Here is a 21,143-nt window from a genome sequence, read left to right as displayed (position 1 = left end):
ATACTACATTTCTAATGAGAGATTTTTTTTTTTAGATCATTAAACTTTAGATCTTTTCAGATCATATTTTAGATCTTTTAGAAATTTACTTTTGAACATTAGAATCAGCTTTTTCAGTTTCAGGGGGAAAACTTGCTGGTATTTTTACTGGGAATGCATTAAACTTAAGATAATCTCACTAAATCATCTTGTCTCCTATTATCATTTTTCAGTAGATTCACATTTTCCAGGTAAAAATTATATCTTCAAATAATAAGAAAAATTCCCTTTTCATTTCTCATGAAGAATCTTTTTTGGTAAGAGTGAGAAGCAATAGCTTCTTTTTTTGCATAACGAGATTTTTCATGGGTAATGGTTCAAAATTTGAAAAGTATAAACCAGTAAACAGCAGAAAAATCACATTCCTATATCCATTTCGAAGCTCCCCTCCCAATAGGCAAACAACGGTCCTTGTAGTTTCTTCTATATCCTTCTATAGACATGCCATACATGCTCAGGCCAGTCCAGCTGTGTCTGAGAGAGCTTCTAGTGACGACACAGTCTCAGAAGCCCAGATAAAACCTGGGGCCAAAGAGAACCAAGTAGGAGATCCTCCCCTGTGTCGACAAAACAAGTGGTAATAGGAAAAACAACAGAGTGCCCAACCTTCTCTGATCGAGGGGGCCAGACCCAGCACGCTTGGAAGAGCCACAGTTCTTGCTTCTGCTCTTTGGACATTTATTTTTCACCAACAAATTCTACCCCCTAATTTCTTTCACACAGATGAATCCCAGACACACATGCTCTCTCTCTATTATCAGAAAGGTCCGTGAACATCTAACAACTTAAAGCCCAAGATATGTTTAGGGCCTGAATCTGAAGTTGGATATGGACCTCCTTCCAGAGTCTTCCAGTGTCATCCAGGTAATAACTCTGAGGGTCTCTTGAGGCCCCAGAAGCTAGAGGCTTTTACATTTATCTGGGCTTCTTCAACTGGCAGATTCCCCCTGCAATTCACTTCCCATTCGAGCCTGCCAGATATAACCCTGTCTGGGCCTCCTGGTACAAGAGATAAACGAGAACGGGGAACTCCAGCAGCTGGTCCAGGAGATACCAGAGGGGAGGGAGCAGGAAAGACAAACATGTGGGGAACACAAGGTGGAGTAGAAGGAAATGCCACTCTTTACAGATTCTTAAGCCAACAAAAGCGCCCATCATCATTTCCTGTCTGGAAGACAGATTCAGAGAGGGAGCTCAGAGCAACAGTTTAAGACAGCATTTCCAGTAGCCAAGTGGATAAGAGCGGTCTGTAGCCATGGGACAAGGTGAGCCAAGCCAGCTCTCCACAGGGCTTACTGGGCTCTCAGTAGCTTCTCTATCATGCTTTCATTAAAATAAGCAGGAGGTGATGATGAGCAATGATGGTTGCAGGTGTTAGGGATGCTAATAGTGGTGGAGGTGGTGGTTGTAGGGCTATGTTGGGAGAATAGTAAACGGATAGTGCTGATGATGGAGGAGCAAAAGTGTGCAAGCTGGTCGCTGGTGCTGGTGGTAGGGGAGGTAGTGTTTGTGTGACTCTGGTGGGGAAGGTAGTATTTGGTGCTGGCAGCAGCGGAGATGATAGAGGTGGGTTATGGTGGGAAGTGGTGATGGGTGCAATGGTGGTGTGGTGTTGGGGGTGTGGCTATGGAGTGACAATTGACTGGGTTGTTGGTGATAAATTGGTCATAGTTGTGATGACGGTGGTAAGGTGGTGATGGTGGTTAAACAGATTTATACTCTTATCCCAGCATCATCCTAACATGACTATTTTCACTGGGTTGTGGTCCATCTGGTAGACAACCTGGGAAAGCATGAGGGTGTCATAGCCTCAAAGCTAAGGGGGAGAGAAGGGAGGCAGGAGTCAGGGAAACCAGGGTTTCCCTGGTAGCTCAGCTGAAAAAGAATCCAACTGCAATGCAGGAGACCCGGGTTCAATTCCTGGGTCAGGAAGTTCCCCTGGAGAAGGGATAGGCTACCCACTCCAGTATTAAGGGCTTCCCTGGTGGCTCAGATGGTAAAAGAATCCACCTAAATGCCAGAGACCTGGGTTCAGTCCCTGGGTTGGGAAGATCCCCTGGAGGAGAGCATACCAACCCACTATTTTATTCTTGCCTAGAGAATCCCCATGGACGCCAGTCCACAGGGTCACAAAGAGTCAGACATGACTGAGCGACTTAGTACAGCAGAGCACAGCACAGTCAGGGAATCCAACTAAAAGGGACAGAGGCAGACACCAAGCAGAGAAACAGGCAGAAGCAGAGCATGCAGAAAGCTTAACCTGTGTTAGCATATTTACAAATTCTTGTTATAAAGTGAGAATTGCCTGGGAGAACGTCTTAATACTCACAGGCCCCCTCCTTGTAGGGTTTTTCTGGGCTGCATGGTACTGTGGGTTTTACGAGCCTTTAGATGAAAGCCACACACAATCTCTAGTGAGCTGCTCTCTGCGCCTCACTCTTCTCACTTGTAAAACAAAAGAATTGGACTCAATTAGTGACTTCAAAATTAGCTCTAAAAATGATCATTGTGTTCTTAGACAAAAATGAGTACGGGTGAGCAAAATTCTGGATTTTATTCATTGCTTTTGAATTGGGACCAGAAAAGGAGGTCAACAATGAGAACAAGCATCATTCTTATTAATAGTAGTAACAGGGACTTACTATGTGTCTGACACAGGGCTAAGAATATTATGTACATTACCTCATTTGCTTTTCCCAGCCCTACAAGGAGGATGGTTATTCTGAGAAAGAGGAGACTGAGGATGAGTGGTTAAGCTACTCGCTTGAGACAGCACAGCTAGTAAGTTGAGCCAAGGATTTGAACCCTGCATCTCTGACTTCAGGGTCTCTGCTTTTACTGACATTGTCACATTTACCTAGTCTCCAGGATTTCTTTCTTTCCACAACAGGCCTGGGGATCAAGAGCTGCGACTTCCAGGCAGCGAGAAACAACGCAGAGCACCACACCAATGACATCAGCTCCCAGCGGCTCTTCGTGAGGCGGGGGCAGCCCTTCACCATCAGCTTGCACTTTCAGGCTCCAGTGCACACATTTCTGCGTGCCCTGAAGAAGGTAGCCCTCATTGCACAAACTGGTGAGTGGGACTGACTTCAACTCCATTGGCAGTAGGACTAGGGGGTTCTTTCTCCAGACCCACCTCAGGCAACCAAGGGGCAACTGGCTCGCACTGCACCTGGGCCTCAAGAAATTCTGTGAGGATGAGATAATAGCAAGCAAGTGAAAGTGAAAGTCGCTCATTCGTGTCTAACTCTTTGTGACCCTATGGACTGTAGCCCGCCAGGCTCCTCTGTCCATGGAATTCTCCAGGCCAGAATACTGGAGTGGGTAACCATTCCCTTCTCCAGGGTATCTTCCCAACTCAGGGATCGAAACCAGGTCTCCCATATTGCAAGTAGATTCTTTACCATCTGAGCCACCCAAGAATACTGGAGTGGCTAGCCTATCCCTTCTCCAGTGGATCTTCCCGACCCAGGAATCAAATCGGGGTATCCTGCATTGCAGGCAGATTCTTCACCAGCTGAGCTACCAGGGAAGCCCGATAATATGCATAATAAGTAGCATTTATCATGATTCAGAAGTTGCTTGGCTGCATTAACACTAAGGAGTTTTTCTGCTGCATAGATAATATCAGTTTTGTAGAAAAGCCTGAATGGGATTTAATCTAGGCTAAATATAACACTTAATTTCTACTACTTGCTGAATCTGTACTACATGTCAGATTTTGAGCCAAGGGCTTTACTTGCAATATCTCATTAAGACCTCACATCAGTCCAGTGAAGGAGATAAGACACCCATGTTATACACTATGAGCCTTTTCTAGGTGTTCATGGGTGCTAAAGACCTGTGCTCTCCCCTCACCCTTTTCTGACCCCCACTCCTTGATGGGTGGCTTTCATTCTCCTCCAAATCTAATTTTCACTTACTTCAGTTTTGTGATACTTCCTTTTGTTACTCTGAGTTGTGGCCAAGGGGTCCAAATGACCAACTCATCTCTGTGTGACTGCAGGAAAGCAGCCTTCCAAGGCCAATGGGACCCAAGCCACGTTCTCAGTTTCCAGTCTGGGGGACCGGAAGTGGTGGAGTGCAATGGTGGAGGAGAGAGATGACCAGTCCTGGACTATCTCTGTGACCACACCTGCAGATGCTATCATTGGCCACTACTCACTCCTGCTGCAGATCTCGGGCAGGAAACAATGCCTGGGCCAGTTCACACTGCTCTTTAACCCCTGGAATCGAGGTGAGTTGGACCTGGGTCAGCCTGGGCTGCACAAGATTCAGGGCCTTGGAGCTGGGGCCCCACGGGACAGCTCCCTCTAGAACAGCACAGGTACTTAGCCACTGTGGAAACTGCTCCCTGGATGAACAGCCTCTCAGACCCTGGGTCCTGACTTGGTGTCACCTGATGGAAGAAGCCCAGAGCTTCTCACTGAGAGCAGAGGCTAGTCTAGTCCTGGCTCAGGCTACTTAGTCACAGGAGCTGAGACTCACTGAGGTGACCCTAGAAGAACTCCCCTCTGTGATAGCAGGATAGGGGCCGAGAGCCGGAAAGGACTTCAGGATAAGAGGGGGCCTGCAGGACAGGTTTCTCTGATCCCTCCCTTGGCTTCCATAGTCTGTCTGCATGGTGAATCCAGGTTTTGCGGGACCTGAGTTTTTAATTAATTTGGGGGATCCTCTTTAAGAAAAAGAACATAGAATTTTGAATTGCTTAGGTCCCCCCTGACTTGAAGTGGGGTTCTGTGCTGGTGAGGGACCCAAAGCTTCAGTTTAACTTCACTGTAAATCTTCCTTCTTGCTTCTTTCTATTTGTTAGTTCTGTCCTTACTATAGACTCTCTCTCTCCATCATGACCCATCCAAATACCTGCCTAGAGCAGCAAATTAGCAACCAGTCTCCCTAGCTCAGCAGCCTCTGGATGGACTTTCCTGGGGTCAGGCAGCCTCCTGAGGCCCAGCCGGTGGCCACCTCTGGCAAAGCTCAGCCCTAGCTGTCAGGACTATTTAATCTAGAAAAGTCGTCAGACGTGGTTGACGTGCCCCAAATGAAAACCAAGAGAACATCTCCTCTTCTTTCCCATTCTGAAGACTGAGTCTTCCTTTTTGAATCCGCCACACCCCACCTTAATCCTTTGGGCTGCCTGAACAGTTATTGAGAGGAAAACAGTTTCTTCCTGTTTGCCCATCCTTGCTACCCCCAGACAAGCCTTTTCCTTTCACGAGTTCACTGCCAGCCCAAAGGGGGGCCTCCTTATGAGGCAGGGCTGGGAACAAGGGGAAGTAGAAGAAATCTCCCCTGAAGCGCCTGAATCCCAGGGCTTGATGGCCTTCCTATACAGCACCTGAGTCCCAGTAACTCCCTGTCTCCACTTCACTTGCCCAGCCTGGAGTCCTTGGGTGGCCCCCTCCTTCAGATAGCCCTGTCTGTCCTCAATCCAGGCCCTTCATTCCTGCTCCAAGGGGGTTGGCAGGTGGAACAATGGAGGAGAACTAGTGTCCACTGAGGTGCCTTGCCCCATGTGGGTGAGTGTGGATTCAAGGCCCCTTCAGCTGAGTGAGGGCCCATGGCTGTCCACATACTGCCAGAAAGACCCCCAAGCCATTTCCCTCCAAAACTGAGGCTTTACTGTACCTGCCTCATTGACTGAGCGCACACCCAGAGCTAGGCCCTGACAACCTGAGCATAGATGCAGAAATACAGTTCCAGAACAGGCCTTGGTTCAGAGGGAGCTCACAGTCTTGACTCTATGCCAGGATTCCTGTCTCCATACCTGGCTTGTTGGGACCGGTGAGGGAAGGCCTCTCTATGGGGTGAGGTGTCTGTCTGGCCAGGGGTGAAGTATTGGCACTGCCCATCTGGGAGGTGAGTTAGAGATTTTCAGAGATTTTCTGGGACTCAGTCTCATCTTACCATACTTGAAGATGGGGCCCTTCTGGATTCAAAAGGAAATTTTACGCCCTATAGTGAAAATCAAAGTCCTATTCATAAGCAGGAAGCTTTATAAAGAGGGGAGGGGATGCACCCAAGCTAAGAAGAAGGGTGATACCTATGCTCTGATAATGTACTTCCCAAAGCCTGCAGAGCCCGGGGCCAAACTCCTCGCTTTGAAGCAATTTCCAAAGAGATGATGTCCAGCTGACTTCACAGATAGTACTCAGGATGAAGGGGCAGGGGCCCAGGACTCCTTGGGCACATGATTCTGTGATTTTCTGTCCAAGGTTTTTCAGGGCTTCCTGATATCTAATATCCCAGTGTTCTGTTACCTTGAGTACCCTCATCCTAGTTGGATGGCTTGGAGGATGGTTTGGAAATCCTCTTCTCATTCTAGGCTCCAGGAACCAGTCCAACCAGCCCCTACTTCACCCCCAACAACAGGCAGAGAGAGACACCCGAAAAACAGAGTAGGTCTGCCAGCTGCTCCCAGCTTCCTAGAGTAGGCGATGGCCTCCTTAAAACCCCCACCCACTTCATGACTCCCAGGCAACCCTTCAATGAAGATACTAGGAGAGGCAGCAGGAAGAGCCCATAGGAGTTCTAGACCCCCTTGGACACGCTGGGTGGCTCCCACTGTTCCCTCACACACACAGCCCCATTCTCCCTCCAACCCTACTTGTCTTCCCTTCTGCTCACATCTGTCAACCTGTTTGGTTTTTCTGAAACACTTTTTTTTCTGGTTGAACTTGTGGGAGAGACATAGCAGCCCCCCTGGGAAGCCCCCTGGCCTGTTGCCAAATGCTCTTGGTTCAGGAGCAGGTTTCTTTGGGAACCAGTAGGCCTTTTAAGGTTGGCTTATTCCTGTCTGCTGGCTGGCCATGAAAGCCACTGTGGCTGACCCAGGGACTCTCATCCCCTTCCCCACTCTCACCAGAGAGGAGGCCTGGTCCCAGTATGGGATGAAAAGAGGGGCTTCCTTCACAGTCTCTACCAGGCCTGGAGCTGAAGGGAAGGCCTGCAGCAGAATCTCACCCAGGCAGGGAGGGCAAAGGCCTGGAGATGGACGGCACACCTAGCATCCTACAGTCCCTCATCCCTGCCTGCTTCTCTCCAGAGGATGCTGTGTTCCTGGGGAATGAAGCTCAGCGCAAGGAGTACTTGCTGAACCAAAATGGCCTCATCTTCCTGGGCACGGCTGACTGCATCCAGGCCGAGCCCTGGGACTTTGGCCAGGTACGGGGCCCTCCAGGGAAGGTGGGGAGACAGTGATCACCCCATAATTTTCAGTGCTCAAGTCAAACAGATTGGGCCAATCCAAAGCCTCTGGTCATGAGGCCATTTCTTCATGCAAGTTCAGCCACGTGGTACCTCAGTCCCCTCAGGGCCACACTAGACCATCCTCCTCAACCACCAGAGTTATCTTCCTAAAGACCATGCAGATGAAGCCTCTGTTAAATCCTCACCATCTACAGGATAGAAACCAGATCCCCTGGCTTGACACATAAGACTCTTCACAGCCAGGCCACTGCTTCCCTTTCCCCAAGAGCACCCGCCCCCCTCCAACTCCATGCTTCAGGTCCTGGTCATCCCTCGATTGTGCAGGCTGAATGTTCCCTCTGCCGGGAATACCTTCCCTCACTTACCACCTGGAAAATGCCTGCCCATCTTTTAAGGCCCTCTGAAAGTTTTCCCAGCCCCCAGGGGCAGAGTGACTCTCCACTGTGCTCCCTGGGTTGGCATCTCTTCTAGAGCCCCAGCCACATTGCTGAGATCTGTAGCCTAAGTGGCCGCATGTCTCCCTCACTCCTCACTTCTGCTCCTCCAGAGCAGAAGCTGCCATTTTATCCACCCCCACACAGGGACAGCCCTGTTAGGAGCTGTGGGAGCAAATTACGTGAAAAACTGTAGAAATGAAAGGACTCGACAGAGCCCTGGTGCTCAAAAGCCCACACTATCAGCAGTCAGACAACAGAAGAGACAAAAGGCTGAGGTGCCGGGCCCTGGGGCAGAGGGAAAAGCGAGAACTTCTTCAGGAACACAGCAGGAAGGAGTGGAGCCTGAGTCAAGGAGAAGGACAAGGGGATGGGGTTGACTTGGGGGAGGAGTGGCTGACTGCACACCCTCCATCATGCGTGGCCCTGTGTGGTCCTTACAGCTCGAGGAGGATGTCATCGACCTTGGCTTGAGCTTACTGACCGTGGACAATCAGGTGGAGAAGTGGGGCAACCCCGTGCATGTGGCCCGAGTCTTGGGCGCCTTGGTGAGTGAGGACGGGGTGGGGAGGGGGAGGAGATGAGACAGCAGTCCTCTGCCAGAGCTGCCCCCGTCTAGGGCCCCAGAAGTTTTTTACTCACGAATGGTCCCCTCTTCCCAGAGTGCAGGGGACAGTCCCTGGAGAAGGATCTGAGTGAGGAGGGGCAGACAGTAGCATCCAGCGGGGAGAGAAATGACAGGAAGGTGTCCTCCTTCAGGTCATAAGCCAGCGAGGACTAAAACTGACCTGGGTTTCCTTGAGACCTCCCTCTCCCTGCCTCCTCACCCTCAGCCCTGACAGGGAGCTTAGGTCCCTGGGAAGAAGGGGGTCAGTTCCATCTTACCCATGGGTTGGTGATAAGGCAGTCAAAGGAACTTGTTTTCATTTCTAAATTATTCCAATGAAGGTGGCTTGGTCCTTTCCTGCTACTGCTGCTGCTTAGTCACTTCAGTCGTGTCCGACTCTGTGTGACCCCATGACGGCAGCCCATCAGGCTCCACGGTCCCTGGGATTCTCTAGGCAAGAACACTGAAGTGGGTCGCCATTTCCTTCTCCAATGCATGAAAGTGAAAAGTGAAAGTGAAGTCGCTTAGTCGTGTCCGACTCTTAGCGACCCCATGGACTGCAGCCTACCAGGCTCTTCCATCCATGGGATTTTCCAGGCAAGAGTACTGGAGTGAGGTGCCATTCCTTAAAAAGTTCTCTCACAGGAGTAATGTGCTCTCTATTTCCTCATGTGGCTCAGTCCTTTCCTCTGAGGAGGTGGTGAGGGACAGGGCTAGCCTGCGAGGAGGAGGAAACGTGGGCCTCAAGGTCCCAGGTGCAAACACTCGAAGAATCAGGGCCAGGCAGACCAAGGAACAGTGAAAGCCTCCAGCGAGGGGGAGCCCTCCTGCTGCTCTCGTGTCCTGAGTTTCATTTGCCACTATGGGCTTCCCTGGTGGCTCACACGGACAGAATCCACCTGCAATGCGGGAGACCTGGGTTCAATCCAGGTTTCAACCCCTGGGTCAGGAAGATCCCCTGAAGAAGGGAATGACAACCCACTTCGGTATTCTTGCCTGGAGAATCCCATGGACAAAGGAGCCTAGTGGGCTACAGTCCAGGGGGTCACAAGAATCGGATACGACGGAGCAACTAACACTTTCATGGCTCATGAACCCCCGCTTCTGAAGGACTTGTTAAAAAGGAGAGTTCCCAGACACGATCCCAGTGGATGAGGGTGGGGCCCAGGAACATACAGGTTTAACAAGTTCCAGGTGATTTCCATACAAGTGATCTGTTCACCATGCCTGGAGAGCTGTAATGAGCCCTCGCTACGGGCATGCTAAGTCACTTCAGTCGTGTCCGGCTCTTTGTGACCCTATGGACTGTAGCCCACCAAGCTCCTCTGTCTGTGGGATTCCCCAGGCAAGAATACTGGAGTGGGTTTCCATGCCCTCCTCTAGGGGATCTTCCCCACCCAGGGATTGAACACATGTCTCTTTCATCTCCTGCATTGGCAGGCGGGATCTTTACCACTAGCGCCACCTGAGAAACCCGAGCCCTCCCTACCCACCCCCATAAACATCCACACGTTTCCCCCAAACAGCTGCACATTCTTAAGGAGAAGTCTGTCCTGCCCACTGCGAAGATCCAGACTACAGAGGAAAGGGCCTTGCTGAACAAGCGCCGGGGCAGTGCGCCCATCCTGCGACAGTGGGTCACTGGTCATGGGAGGCCTGTGTACGAGGGTCAGGCCTGGGTGTTGGCAGCTGTTGCTTGCACAGGTACAGAGCAGACTTGCCTGCCACACCCAGGCAAGTCACCTTGGCTACCACACAGAGTGTCTGCCTTGCTTCTTGGGTTGCCCAGTACCCGCTGCCCCATGACATCTCCAAAAGCAGCCACTGCCTCCAACTCCGCAGCATTCCCCCACCTCCACCACACCTGTGATTGCTTCCCATGCACCATCTGGCTAAGATGGCTTTTCCCCAGCCACTCCTCCCAACCAGCTTCTGCTCCTTTTCCCAGATTCAGCAAAGTTGGGCCCATCTGGTGAGCTCTGCTCCCAAACTCCCCAAAGCTCCTCCCTGCCTCTGCCCCAGAAAAGCCAGTCCCAGCGCTCTGTTGAAGCCTCCCGCTGCTGTGTACTCCACCCGCTGTGTAACTTGTCTGCTTCTCATTACTTGGCCTTCATATAGCGTAGGTCGGGCGGGTGTCAATTCCTGTGCCCCTTCTCTTTCCACAATGTCACCGGCATTTAAGACCATGAACGTGCCTAGTGTCCAGAGGAGACACAGAGAATGCTAGCCATAGGCCCCATCCCCGCATCCCAGCCCCCTCTGGTGCCCTGACCCTCTGCCCACTTCCATGCAGTGCTGCGAGGCCTGGGAATCCCTGCCCGAGTTGTTACCACGTTCACCTCAGCCCAGGGCACGGGCGGGGACCTGCTGGTAAACGAGTACTACAATGAGGAGGGGCTTCAGAATGGAGAAGACAACAGAGGCAGAGCCTGGTGAGAAGCCCAAAGAGGGTGGATGAAGTCCTAGACCTGACAGGGCTCCAAACCCGCAGGCTGTCATCCATGGGAACCTCCCAGCCCAAGTAGCCCTGCTTTGAATAGGCCTTCAGGACTCCAAAAGGCAGGATTCTGAAGGTCAGGGTGAATGTGAGATGCACGCCCCTTCCTGGGAGTGTTGGAACCACTCTTACACAGCATCCTCCCATCCACTTAGTCGCAGCTCTGTCATCTCTAGGACTGCTTCAGGACTTTTGCCCCCCACTTGTATTGTTCCCTTTGCTTCAGGATCTTCCAGACTTCCACCGAGTGCTGGATGGCCCGGCCTGATCTGCTTGAGGTTTATGATGGATGGCAGATTCTATACCCAAGTGCTCTTAAAGGAGGTGAAGGTAAAGCCTGGGGTGGGCCTAGGACCACCAGGTTCCCAGAGCTGCAAGAGTACAAGGAGTCCCTTGGAGAGGAAATGGGCAGCAGGTGGTCCATAGCAGGTCTGCAGCCCCTAAAACAGAAGTGGTGGCAGGACTGATAGTGAGCGGTGGGATGCTGGCCCAAGGCCCCCCAGGAACAGAACAGTCACAGAGCCCAGTACATAGGAAGTGTTCAACAAAGGTAACCTCCTCTTGTCATGTCTGTGGTCAAGCTGGCTTAGGAACTCCCATGTACTCTGTAACTCTGAGGTCTTGTCCAAGAGAGCACCTGCCATAGACCATGACCAAAAAGTTATGTCACTAAAAGTGAGCTTCCCCTCAGCTGTGCCCTCTCAGAAACCCTGCCTAGTGCCCACCTCTGACCTTGATTCCAGTGGAGGGGCAATAGGGCATTAGGATGGGAACAGAGGTTTTGCTGCTCTGACCAAAGCCAAGGTCTGGGTATGATTCCTCTCACTCATTGACATTTCTCTCCCTCAGTCCTGGAGGCCTGTGATCTGGTCCCAGTCAGAGCCGTCAAGGAGGGGATAGTGTGGCTGACCCCTGCAGCATCAGACATTTTTGCCTCAATAAATGCCTCATGTGTGGTCTGGAAGTGCGGTGAGGATGGGACACTGGAGTTGACTGACAGCAACACCAAGTATTTTGGCAATAATATCAGCACCAAGAATGTGGACTGTGACTGCCATGAGGACATCACACAGAACTACAAGTATCCTGAAGGTATCAGGCAGTGGGGGGCCTCCTGGGTGGCTCAGAGGTAAAGAATCTGCCCACCAATGCAGGAGATGCCAGTTCTATCCCTGGGTCAGGAAGATCCCTTGGAGTAGGAAATGGCAACACACTCATTTTCTTGCCCAGAAAAATCCCATGGATAGACTGAGTGGCTACAGTCTGTGGGGTTGCAAAGAATTTGATGCTACTGAAGCAATGTAGCATGCACGCACCGGGCAGAGGAGGGCCCCAAACAGCAACAGAGAGGAAGGAACGGGCCAGACACATGCAGGCCAGGGAGACATGCAGTCCGTTCTCCATGGCATGAAACAGGACTTCTCAACCCTCTTTGACTTTACTCACATTTTGGACCAGATATCTTTGCTATCTGGGAGGCTGTGCAACCTGGGACATTCAGAAGCCTTCCTGGTCTCTATCCTCTAGATGCCAGCCCCTCCTCAACCACCACCGCCAGTTGTGACAACCAGAAATGTCTCCTGACATTTCCAGATGTCCCCTGGGGGCAAAATTGTCCCCAGCTGAGAACCACTGCTGTAGAACAGAATACTTAATACCAAGCCCAGGTGATTTCCCTGGTGGTCCAGTGGTTAAGACTCTGCACTTCTACTGCAGGGGGTTAATCCCTGGTTGGGAAGCTAAGATCCCACATGTCACATGTGGCATGGCCAAAGACAAAACAAAAAACAAGCCCAGCTGCCAGGAAATACTCTCTCCTTCCTGCTGTCCTCCAACACTCCCCAACTTCCCTGTGTATTCCCCTCCATATTAGTTATTAGAGCACACTGCTGTGCTGTCCACCCATTTGTCCAAGCAAGAAAGCCTGCCCTGTTCTTGAGCCTCCCATGGTACCCTCACACCCATCTCCTCATCTCCTTCCCCAATGCCTGCAGGTCACCCAGGGCCTCATCATCTCTTTTCTACAGTATGATAGTAGCCTCCTAATTGGACCCCTGCCTCCAGTCTCCCCATCATTATTCCATCTCTAACTTACAGTTTCAAGAATGAGCTTCCCAGGACACAAATATATTTATGTTACAGAATATTCCTGCTCCAGAATATTCCATGGCCTCCATTTCCCTTAGAATAAGTCCAAACTCCTTCACTTAGGAAAATACAAGTTCCTGCAACTTGTACAAAAACTAGCTCTCCCACCATTCAAGGGGCAAAGTCATAGTACTTGAAGAACTTGACCCCTGAGTGACTTGGAAGAGACACACTGTATCTGTGGTGAGTTTGTCTAACACAAACCTTTTTTTTTTAGCTACATGTGGTGCAAGAGTTTTGCAAGGCTCTTGTGGCCTTGGCAAATTTGAGCAGTAGTGGGTCAATGAACCTTAATCCTGAGCTTTTATTAGAAGGGTCTATACCTGCTGGGTAAGAGGCCTGCTTTGTTTATTTCATTCTTCAGGATCTTCTCAAGAAAAAATGGTGCTGGAGAAAGTCCAGAAATACAGAATGAAACACAAGAATGATGGCATCTATCCTCCTTGTTGTGAGACTGATGATCCTCTACATCTCTTTTTGAAAGCACCGAGTTCCCTAGCCCTGGGAAAGAACGTAGAGATCTCTGTGAACTTGTTAAACCCCACTGACCAGGAGAAGGAAGTGCAGCTGGCAATTGGGCTGCAGGCAATGTACTACAATGGCGTCCTTGCTGCCAAGCTCTGGAGGAAGAATTTTGTCCTTATACTCAGTGCCAACTCAGGTAACTATCTGTGATTCCTTCCCAACACTCTACACGCCCAGCTTCCACTCTGAGCAGGCAGCAGCCATACAGCAACCCCTGCAGATTCGATGACATGGTTTCTAGTTCCTGATGTGCCCGCTCCTTCCCTCCCTCCCTCCCTCCCTCCCTCCCCCTCCCTCTCTCTCTCTCTCTCTATCTCTCTCTCTCTCTCATTCAATACATATTTACTGAGCTTCACACAGGAAAAACAAAACCCACAATTCTGATTGTAGTCATTTGAATAAACAGACTATGGAGCAGTGTAAGAAGTGTTTGACGAGGTAAATGCAGTACAATTGTGAATTAGAATCTCTCCCAGGCAGGAGCAGGCTGCCCCCAGGTAAATCAGGCTGCCCTGGGTCTTGAAGGATGAGTAAGGCAGTGTCAGAGAAGTGAGTCATGGGCTTTCCAGGCAGAAGAGACATAGGTCCAGGTTCTTCCTCCTCCTTAAGATTCTTATGTAATTGATCTGGAGCCGGATCCAGGCACTGGAATTTTTTCAGAGCTCCCTGTGTTATTCTAGAGTTGAAATTCCCTGGACTAGAGCAGCTGTTCAGAGAAGGCAGTGGCAACCCACTCCAGTACTCTTGCCCGGAAAATCCCATGGATGGAGGGGCCTGGTGGGCTGCAGTCCATGGGGTTGCTAGGAGTCGGACACGACTGAGCGACTTCACTTTCACTTTTCACTTTCATGCATTGGAGAAGGCAATGGCAACCCACTCCAGTGTTCTTGCCTGGAGAATCCCAGGGACGGGGGAGCCTGGTGAGCTGCTGTCTATGGGGTCGCACAGAGTCGGACACGACTGAAGTGACTTAGCAGCAGCAGCAGCAGAGCAGCTGTTCTCCAACTTTGCTGCACGTAAGAACCACCTGGGGGAAGTTTGATGATCAGCCTGCACCCCAGACCAATTAAGTCAGAAATTTGACCCAAACATCAAAAATATTGTTAAGTCCTTGGGTGACTCCAATGTGCAGGCAAGAGAATCAGTGGAATAGAGCTTGTTTACATGATTGCAGCAACCTCCTGACTGGTCCCCCTGTCTCCAGTCTTTCTACTCTGTTCCCTTTCCAAGAGTGGGAGGAGTGGAGTGGGGGAGTTGCGTGAGAGCCCGACTGGGCCAGATCTTGAAGTGGCTTGTAGATGCAGCTCAAGAGTCTGGGTTTTATTCTCTGGGCAATGGGGAGCTGGTAAAAGGTTTTAACCAGAGGAGTCAATGGGATTAGAAATTCATTTTTGAAAAAGAACTTTTGGTAGAATGGAATGGAAGGGGTCATATTAGAGTCATGTATCTCAACCTTGTCTGTATGTTGAATCACCTGGAGAACTTCAAATATACTGATTCCTAGGTCTCTCGGTCAGAGTCTGTTATAATTGACTTGGGGTGTGGCTTGGCATTGGGAATTTTTAAAGCTTCCCATATGATTCCAAGGTGTATCTAATGTGTATCCAACAACCACAGATTAGAAGTTGGAAGGTTTTGAAAAAATTGAAGGACAAAGTAAACTAGCAGAACTTTTCAAATAAAGTCATATTATAGAAGTGGGCTAGATTGGACTTGTGTATGTGGCTAGACGGTGCTTCCAGTTTGGGTGAGCCTCTAAAGTAGGGCCAATGGGAAAGAACAGGTTTGGGGAGAAAGATGATGCGTTCTGTTTGTTGCATGTTGGGTTTGAAATCCCAGAAGACATCTGAGCTGTGATGGGCAGTAGGCAGCTGGAAACCTAAACCTGGTATTCTAGATAAAGTCCTGGATGGGCGCAGGGGAGAGTGGAGAAGGACTGAGAGAAAATGAGAGGGCGAGGAGGAAACCCAGGCAGCACCAGCATGTAGACACCAGACAGGGAGACAGCAGAGTGAGAGACTAAGTCAAAGAGAAGAAGGGGGAGCCCAGCATGGCCAGCGGAGAGGCTGTGAGAGGTCAAGGCTGGAAAGCCTCTACTGACAGAGAGGTCTGATGGAGAAGCAATAGGTTCTTGGGGCTTAAACTGACTGAGAGCTGAGGAGGTGAGACAAGGTATGCAGTCCTTTCAGGAAGAATGGATGGAAAAAGAAAAGAGGCTGGGTGGCAGACAGGGAAACGTGGGACAGGGAGGTTCTGCTCCCTCTTCTGCTTATATGCTGAAGAAGAATTCATAGGGAGAAAAAGACGAAGCCTCAGGAGAGATGGGTTATAACCGATGGTGCAACCTTTGAGGAAATGAGACACAACTAGAATAATTATAGCTCACATTTATTGAGCACTTATTTTTGGCAAACATGATGCTAAGTGTTCTGTATGCATTATCTCACTTATCCTCATAATGACCTTATGAGGCAGGAACCATTATCATCCCCGCAAAAGATGAGGAGACCAAGACACAGAAAGTTAAATAAATTGCCCACAGTTACACAGCTAAGCAGCAATGAGGCTGGGATGGAACACTGATTTAAAAAGCAGAAGACAGGATCTGGGCACAGAGGGGGCCTCACCCTGGAGGCAGTGGTGAGGAACGAAGGGTGGCTTCATTTTCTCTGCAAACGGGAAAGAACAGAAGCAGGGAAGGGGAGGGGACCAAGCAAGCATATATTCAGCCATGATGGCGTGGCAGGTCTGAGGCCAGCACTTAACAACTGTCTCATGAACCAGAAGCCGTCCCACCTAGGTGGTATTACTAGACAAGGAGATTGAGGCTCCACTTGTAGTTCACAGGGCCCTTTCCAGAGCCCTGTGGAGGTAGTCTACCAAATGTGTTGTGCTCATGATGGTGATGTTGGTCTTGGGTGGGTTTTTTTTGTTTGTTTGTTTTTTGCTGCCCCTGGTCTTAGTTGCAGCATTCGGGCTCTTGGTTGTGGAATGGGGGAACTGTTTTCCTGACTGGGGGTTGAACCTGGACCCCTGCCTTGAGACCACGGAGTCCTAACCACTGGACCACCAGGGAAGTCCTTTTGGGTGGGTTCTTGAGTGAGTTCATTCTGAAATTGCTCTGAGGAATGAGGCATCTTTCTGGCTTCAGTGAGGCCCTGACTCTTGGGAGTCATGTGTGAAACCACTGCTTGTCTCTGGGGCACATGCACTCACTCCCGGGCACTGACTCCACCTGTTACGTGTTTCAGCTAAGAAAATCTCTACCTCCCTGTTCAACTCCAATTTTGAACAAAGCCTGCCAGAGAATAGCTTCCTCAGACTCACTGCCATGGCAACGCACTCCAGCCTTCCCTGCTTTGCCCAGCAAGACATCGCCATTCGCAGACCACACCTTGCCATAGAGGTAGGCACCGGTCCTTCCCCAAATCACTGTTTGCTGCTCTTCAGGTCACTGTTTCACAAAGAACAGAGCCCCTCAAGCTTCAGAGCAGGTGACTGTGCTGAAGAAACTATCAGGAAATGCTGGGTTGAGAGCTCCTTCTCTTGAAAGAGATGATTTCTTATATATGATACTAAGATTTAAATCTTTCCACTTTAAGTAAAGGTTTCTAAAATTGGGAGTCTTCTCAGTTGCTGCTTCCAAACTCACAAAGATAATAATAGCCTATGGTCATTTAGCACTTTATACAATACCAATGTATTTTCACATTTTACTTCTTTTAATAACAACAGCCCTGGGAAGTGAACTCTTCCCATTATTCAGATGAGGAAAGTATCCTGCCTACAAATCATAAAAATGGGCTGTCTTAAGAGGCTTGGGGCTCTTAGTCCAGTCCTCTTTCCACATGTGTACCCAGGCCAAAATGAATGTGACTTGGTCTCTGCCCTGGAAGGGGTTACAGTTGGGCAAGAGTGTCACAACGTGTGGTCTTCTATGTCAGAGCTTTCAGAGGAACAAAGTCACTCTGGCACAAGTGAAGTAAAGAGGCCTATTTCCGGCTGGGGGTTTGGGAAAGCTTCATGGAGGAGGTGGCATTTGTGTCAGGCTTTGAACAATAGGTAAGCTTTCAGTGCAGAGGAGGGAGAAGGCCATTGCAGATGGAAGACTGAGTAGAGAGGCCCAAAGGAAGGGAGCCTGAGGGCTGTGCTGGGGCTGGGAAATTGCCCACAGCAGTTAAGGTATAGTCAGGGGTAGAACAGATGAGCCTGGGATAGATTGGGGTTAGATTGTGAAGGGCTCTGAAGGCCAACCAAAGCTGAATTCTAAGACAATGGGAAACCTTCCAAGGTTTCCAAGTAAAGGAAAGGCAGCATCAGTGTCATCAGTGATGGATCAAGGGTGAGAGAAAATACAGAAGACCAAGTAGAGGGCTAGGGAAGTCAGCAGTTGAGTTTAGGTGAGGATGGTAGAGATGGGAGAATAACCAAGAAAGGGTTCAGGGAGGGTAGCCAGGAAGGGAAGGAGTGACTACAGCTCCATGCTCTTGGGATCCCCCACAGATGCCAGAGACAGCAGAGCAACATCAGACCCTGATAGCCTTGGTCAGCATCCATAACCCCCTCGATGTTCCCTTGGAAGACTGTGTGATCTCCATCTTCGGAAAGGGGCTCATTCATAGAGAGAAGAGCTACAGGTAAGAGACCACAAACTTCTCATCCCACAGAAGTATCTCAACCTGTCAGAAAGGCAGGAACCTGGCCTTCCCTGGTGGCTCAAATGGTAAAGAATGGCAGGAACCCAAGATGACACTCTGTTTGCTGTGTCCATGAAGACAGAGCAGATACCTGCCAGAGCTGAACTAAAAGATCAGAGCCTCTCTCTCCCTGGGGCCACCAACGTTTACAGGGGTACAGGACAGAGGGAGACTCTGTGCCCTTTGGGCACCTCACGCTGCTTGAGGCCCTGGTCATGCAGAGAGGGCCTGGGTATTACTGATGAACACAGGTGAGGGGGTTAGGGAACATCAAAGGGAAGAGCTGCATTCTACCAGTGACAACACAATACAGAATTTTATTTACACATTTCCTTTTACTCCTATTCCCACCACCACTCTTCATATCCTTGTCTTAGTATGTGTAAAATGTGTACTGTTGCTTCATGAGCCTGTATTTTTAAACTATATAAATGCTATGTCTAATTCATTTCACTCAGAACTGTTTTTCACTCATCCACATGTCAAGTCCCTTGTTTCTGCTACAAATTACTCCATCACATATGCCCCTGCTTCCTACCACACCACTCCACAGTGCCTCCAACTCTCAGACACCATAAATACACATATTCCCTTATATACCTGCTTGAAAATTCATGTGTGGGGGGTAAATACACAGGAATGGAGTTGCTGAGACATAGGATAAGACCTGGTTTGACCACATGCTATCAGATTGGTTTGTAGAATGGCTGCAGTTCCGTCCAGCAGTACTTGACAGCTTCTGTATTCCTACCATCCCTCCACTCTTGGCAATACCATTTTCTCTTTTAATCCAGTCTAACAGGAATAAAATAATATCTCATCGTTTTAATTTGCAACTCTTCATGTTTATCAGCCTTTTCCATTTCCTCCTCTGTATAGTTCCTTAACTTGGCCCACTTTTTTTTTTGCTGTTCCTTTTTTCCTTGTTGACCTGTGGGTATATATATACACACATATATTCATACACACAAACCCTGTATAATGTAGGTTATTAGCACCTTGTTGGCTTTAGATGTTGCAAGTATCTTAGTTAATCATTGCTCCTTCTCTCGTGAGGTCCACAGCATCCTCCACTAAACACACACATACAGTTTAGAGTTCACGATGCCTGTTCCAAGCCCGAGGTCCCTGACAGGTTGTGTGGTTGTTGAGCTACCACCTCAAGCCTCAAGAAACTCAGTCACTCTTGGTCATAAGTTGAGAGAAGGACTGCCAGCATTTAACCAGACTTCTGTGGTCGCCCAGATAAACTGTAAGGCAAAGCTTCTCAAAAGAAATCTGCACCATTTGCTCAGTCACCATAACGTCCACAGGTAGACAAGAAAGGTGCCGAGAGGGCTCCAAACACCACCTGCTGGCATCCTGACATCTCAGTACGCCCACTACACCCACTGCAGTTAGCAATGAGGCTTCTAAAACCATAGTTTCACAAGCCTACTATTACCAAGAATGAGACCAGACTGAAGTCACAGGTGATGAAACGACAGATGCAACCTGGAAGCCCTTAGAATAGGATGTTTCTCAACCATACAGCTGCTCACCATGGAGGCTCCTGCCTTCCACCCCCTTCAAACCTCCTCTGTTTTAACAGCTGGGTACTTACATGTTTATTTCTTCAGGGTCCACCTCTGTAAGCAGGTAAGGATCACAGTCACTGGGACCAGCAAAGGAATGCCCCTGAGACAGAACTAGGACTTTTCTTCTATTTCAGAGTGAATTCGGTGCAGCCCAGAAACACTTTGCGCACCCAACTCAAGTTCGTGCCAATGAAGGTGGGATGCCAAAGGCTCACTGTGGAAATGGACTGCAACATGTTCCAGAACCTAACCAACTTCAGAACTGTCATGGTGGTAGCCCCTAAATCTCCAGCTTAAACTTCCAGCTCCAGCATCACTTTCCCCAACCACCTCCTGAATCTACAATCTAAAACCAAGCATGATGGGAAGAGAAACTTTGCTTATCAGATAAACGATTCTCTGCTCAGGTTGAGCACAAGAGGACCAAGAACAAAACTAGATTCCCCACCTCAAAAAAACTTATATTCTCAGAAATCAACAGAAAAAGCACTCATTTCTGTCACCCCAGCTCAAAGCATCTATGAAGACTAGTTGTCTTAAAATACAAACTATTGGGCTCGAGGAATTTTTTTAAAAAGGCTTCATAAAGGTATTCAGATAAGTAAATTAAGTTTTTTTTTAGTTCAGGGATTTTCATAACCATTTACTATTCATTAATACATAATTAATTTATAGGTAAGGAAAATAAGCTAATTAAATCACTCTATACTTCTGATGAAATGGGACAATATTAACTAAAAATATGATTTTTAGACAATCCTAAGATTATATTGATCAATGCCATCCCTGACCATTATCCTTAAAGATCCAAAGATGACTAAAGAAAGTTATAAAATACACAGCATAAGACCTGAGTGGAGAATGATCTTCAATATTCAGCTATGGATAAGTCCTTATTAGAGTATTATGAAAGATTAAACAATTAAGTGTGATGTGTGATGTTAACAACATGAATTTGGTCCAGTAGAGAAACATACAATTATTAAGTATAAAGAAAATAGGACCTACAAAAAAAATTGGACTCCTTTTGTACAAAGTTAATTTTTTTTCATTGTTTCCATTTTGTTGCTTTGATACTCTCGGGTTTTAGTTCCTTTTCTTTGTAATACTTGTTAACAAGTACAGAATGGCACTTTATGAAAGTAAATTAAAACTCTTGACTCAAAGAATTTCAGCCTCAAGTACACAGTTCTCTCAAAAGAATGGATGCTGGACTTGCAGGCTACTATGCTAAGTGAAATAAGTCAGACAGAAAGATAAACACTGTATGATATCACTTACATGTGGAATCTAAAAAATGTAACAAATTAGTGAACATAAAAAAAAGAAGGGGTGGTGGGAATAAAAAAAAGGACAGCTACTGTTGCTGATTGCACCTAAAGAGACCATGGGGATGTCAGATGGGCA

The 21,143-nt window shown here is 48.7% G+C and overlaps 1 protein-coding gene across 1 annotated transcript; it reads left to right on the top strand.

Moving 5' to 3' along the window:
* The first annotated feature begins 1,148 nt into the window (after nucleotides 1-1,148).
* EPB42 (erythrocyte membrane protein band 4.2) lies at nucleotides 1,149-20,284 on the top strand. The gene is given in 13 exon segments (NM_174312.2): nucleotides 1,149-1,304; nucleotides 2,930-3,115; nucleotides 4,049-4,279; nucleotides 7,088-7,206; nucleotides 8,129-8,233; nucleotides 9,819-9,996; nucleotides 10,586-10,724; nucleotides 11,016-11,119; nucleotides 11,639-11,881; nucleotides 13,302-13,598; nucleotides 16,714-16,868; nucleotides 17,966-18,099; nucleotides 19,871-20,284. Coding segments are annotated over 13 exon segments (2,064 nt in total). The 5' UTR covers nucleotides 1,149-1,294; the 3' UTR covers nucleotides 20,034-20,284.
* The last annotated feature ends 859 nt before the right edge of the window (nucleotides 20,285-21,143 follow it).

Source organism: Bos taurus, chromosome 10 (assembly GCF_002263795.3).
Source record: "Bos taurus isolate L1 Dominette 01449 registration number 42190680 breed Hereford chromosome 10, ARS-UCD2.0, whole genome shotgun sequence".
In the NCBI taxonomy this organism is placed as follows: domain Eukaryota; kingdom Metazoa; phylum Chordata; class Mammalia; order Artiodactyla; family Bovidae; genus Bos; species Bos taurus.
The sequence above is the reverse complement of the archived record's forward strand: the minus strand, read 5'-3'. Positions and strand labels throughout refer to the sequence as shown.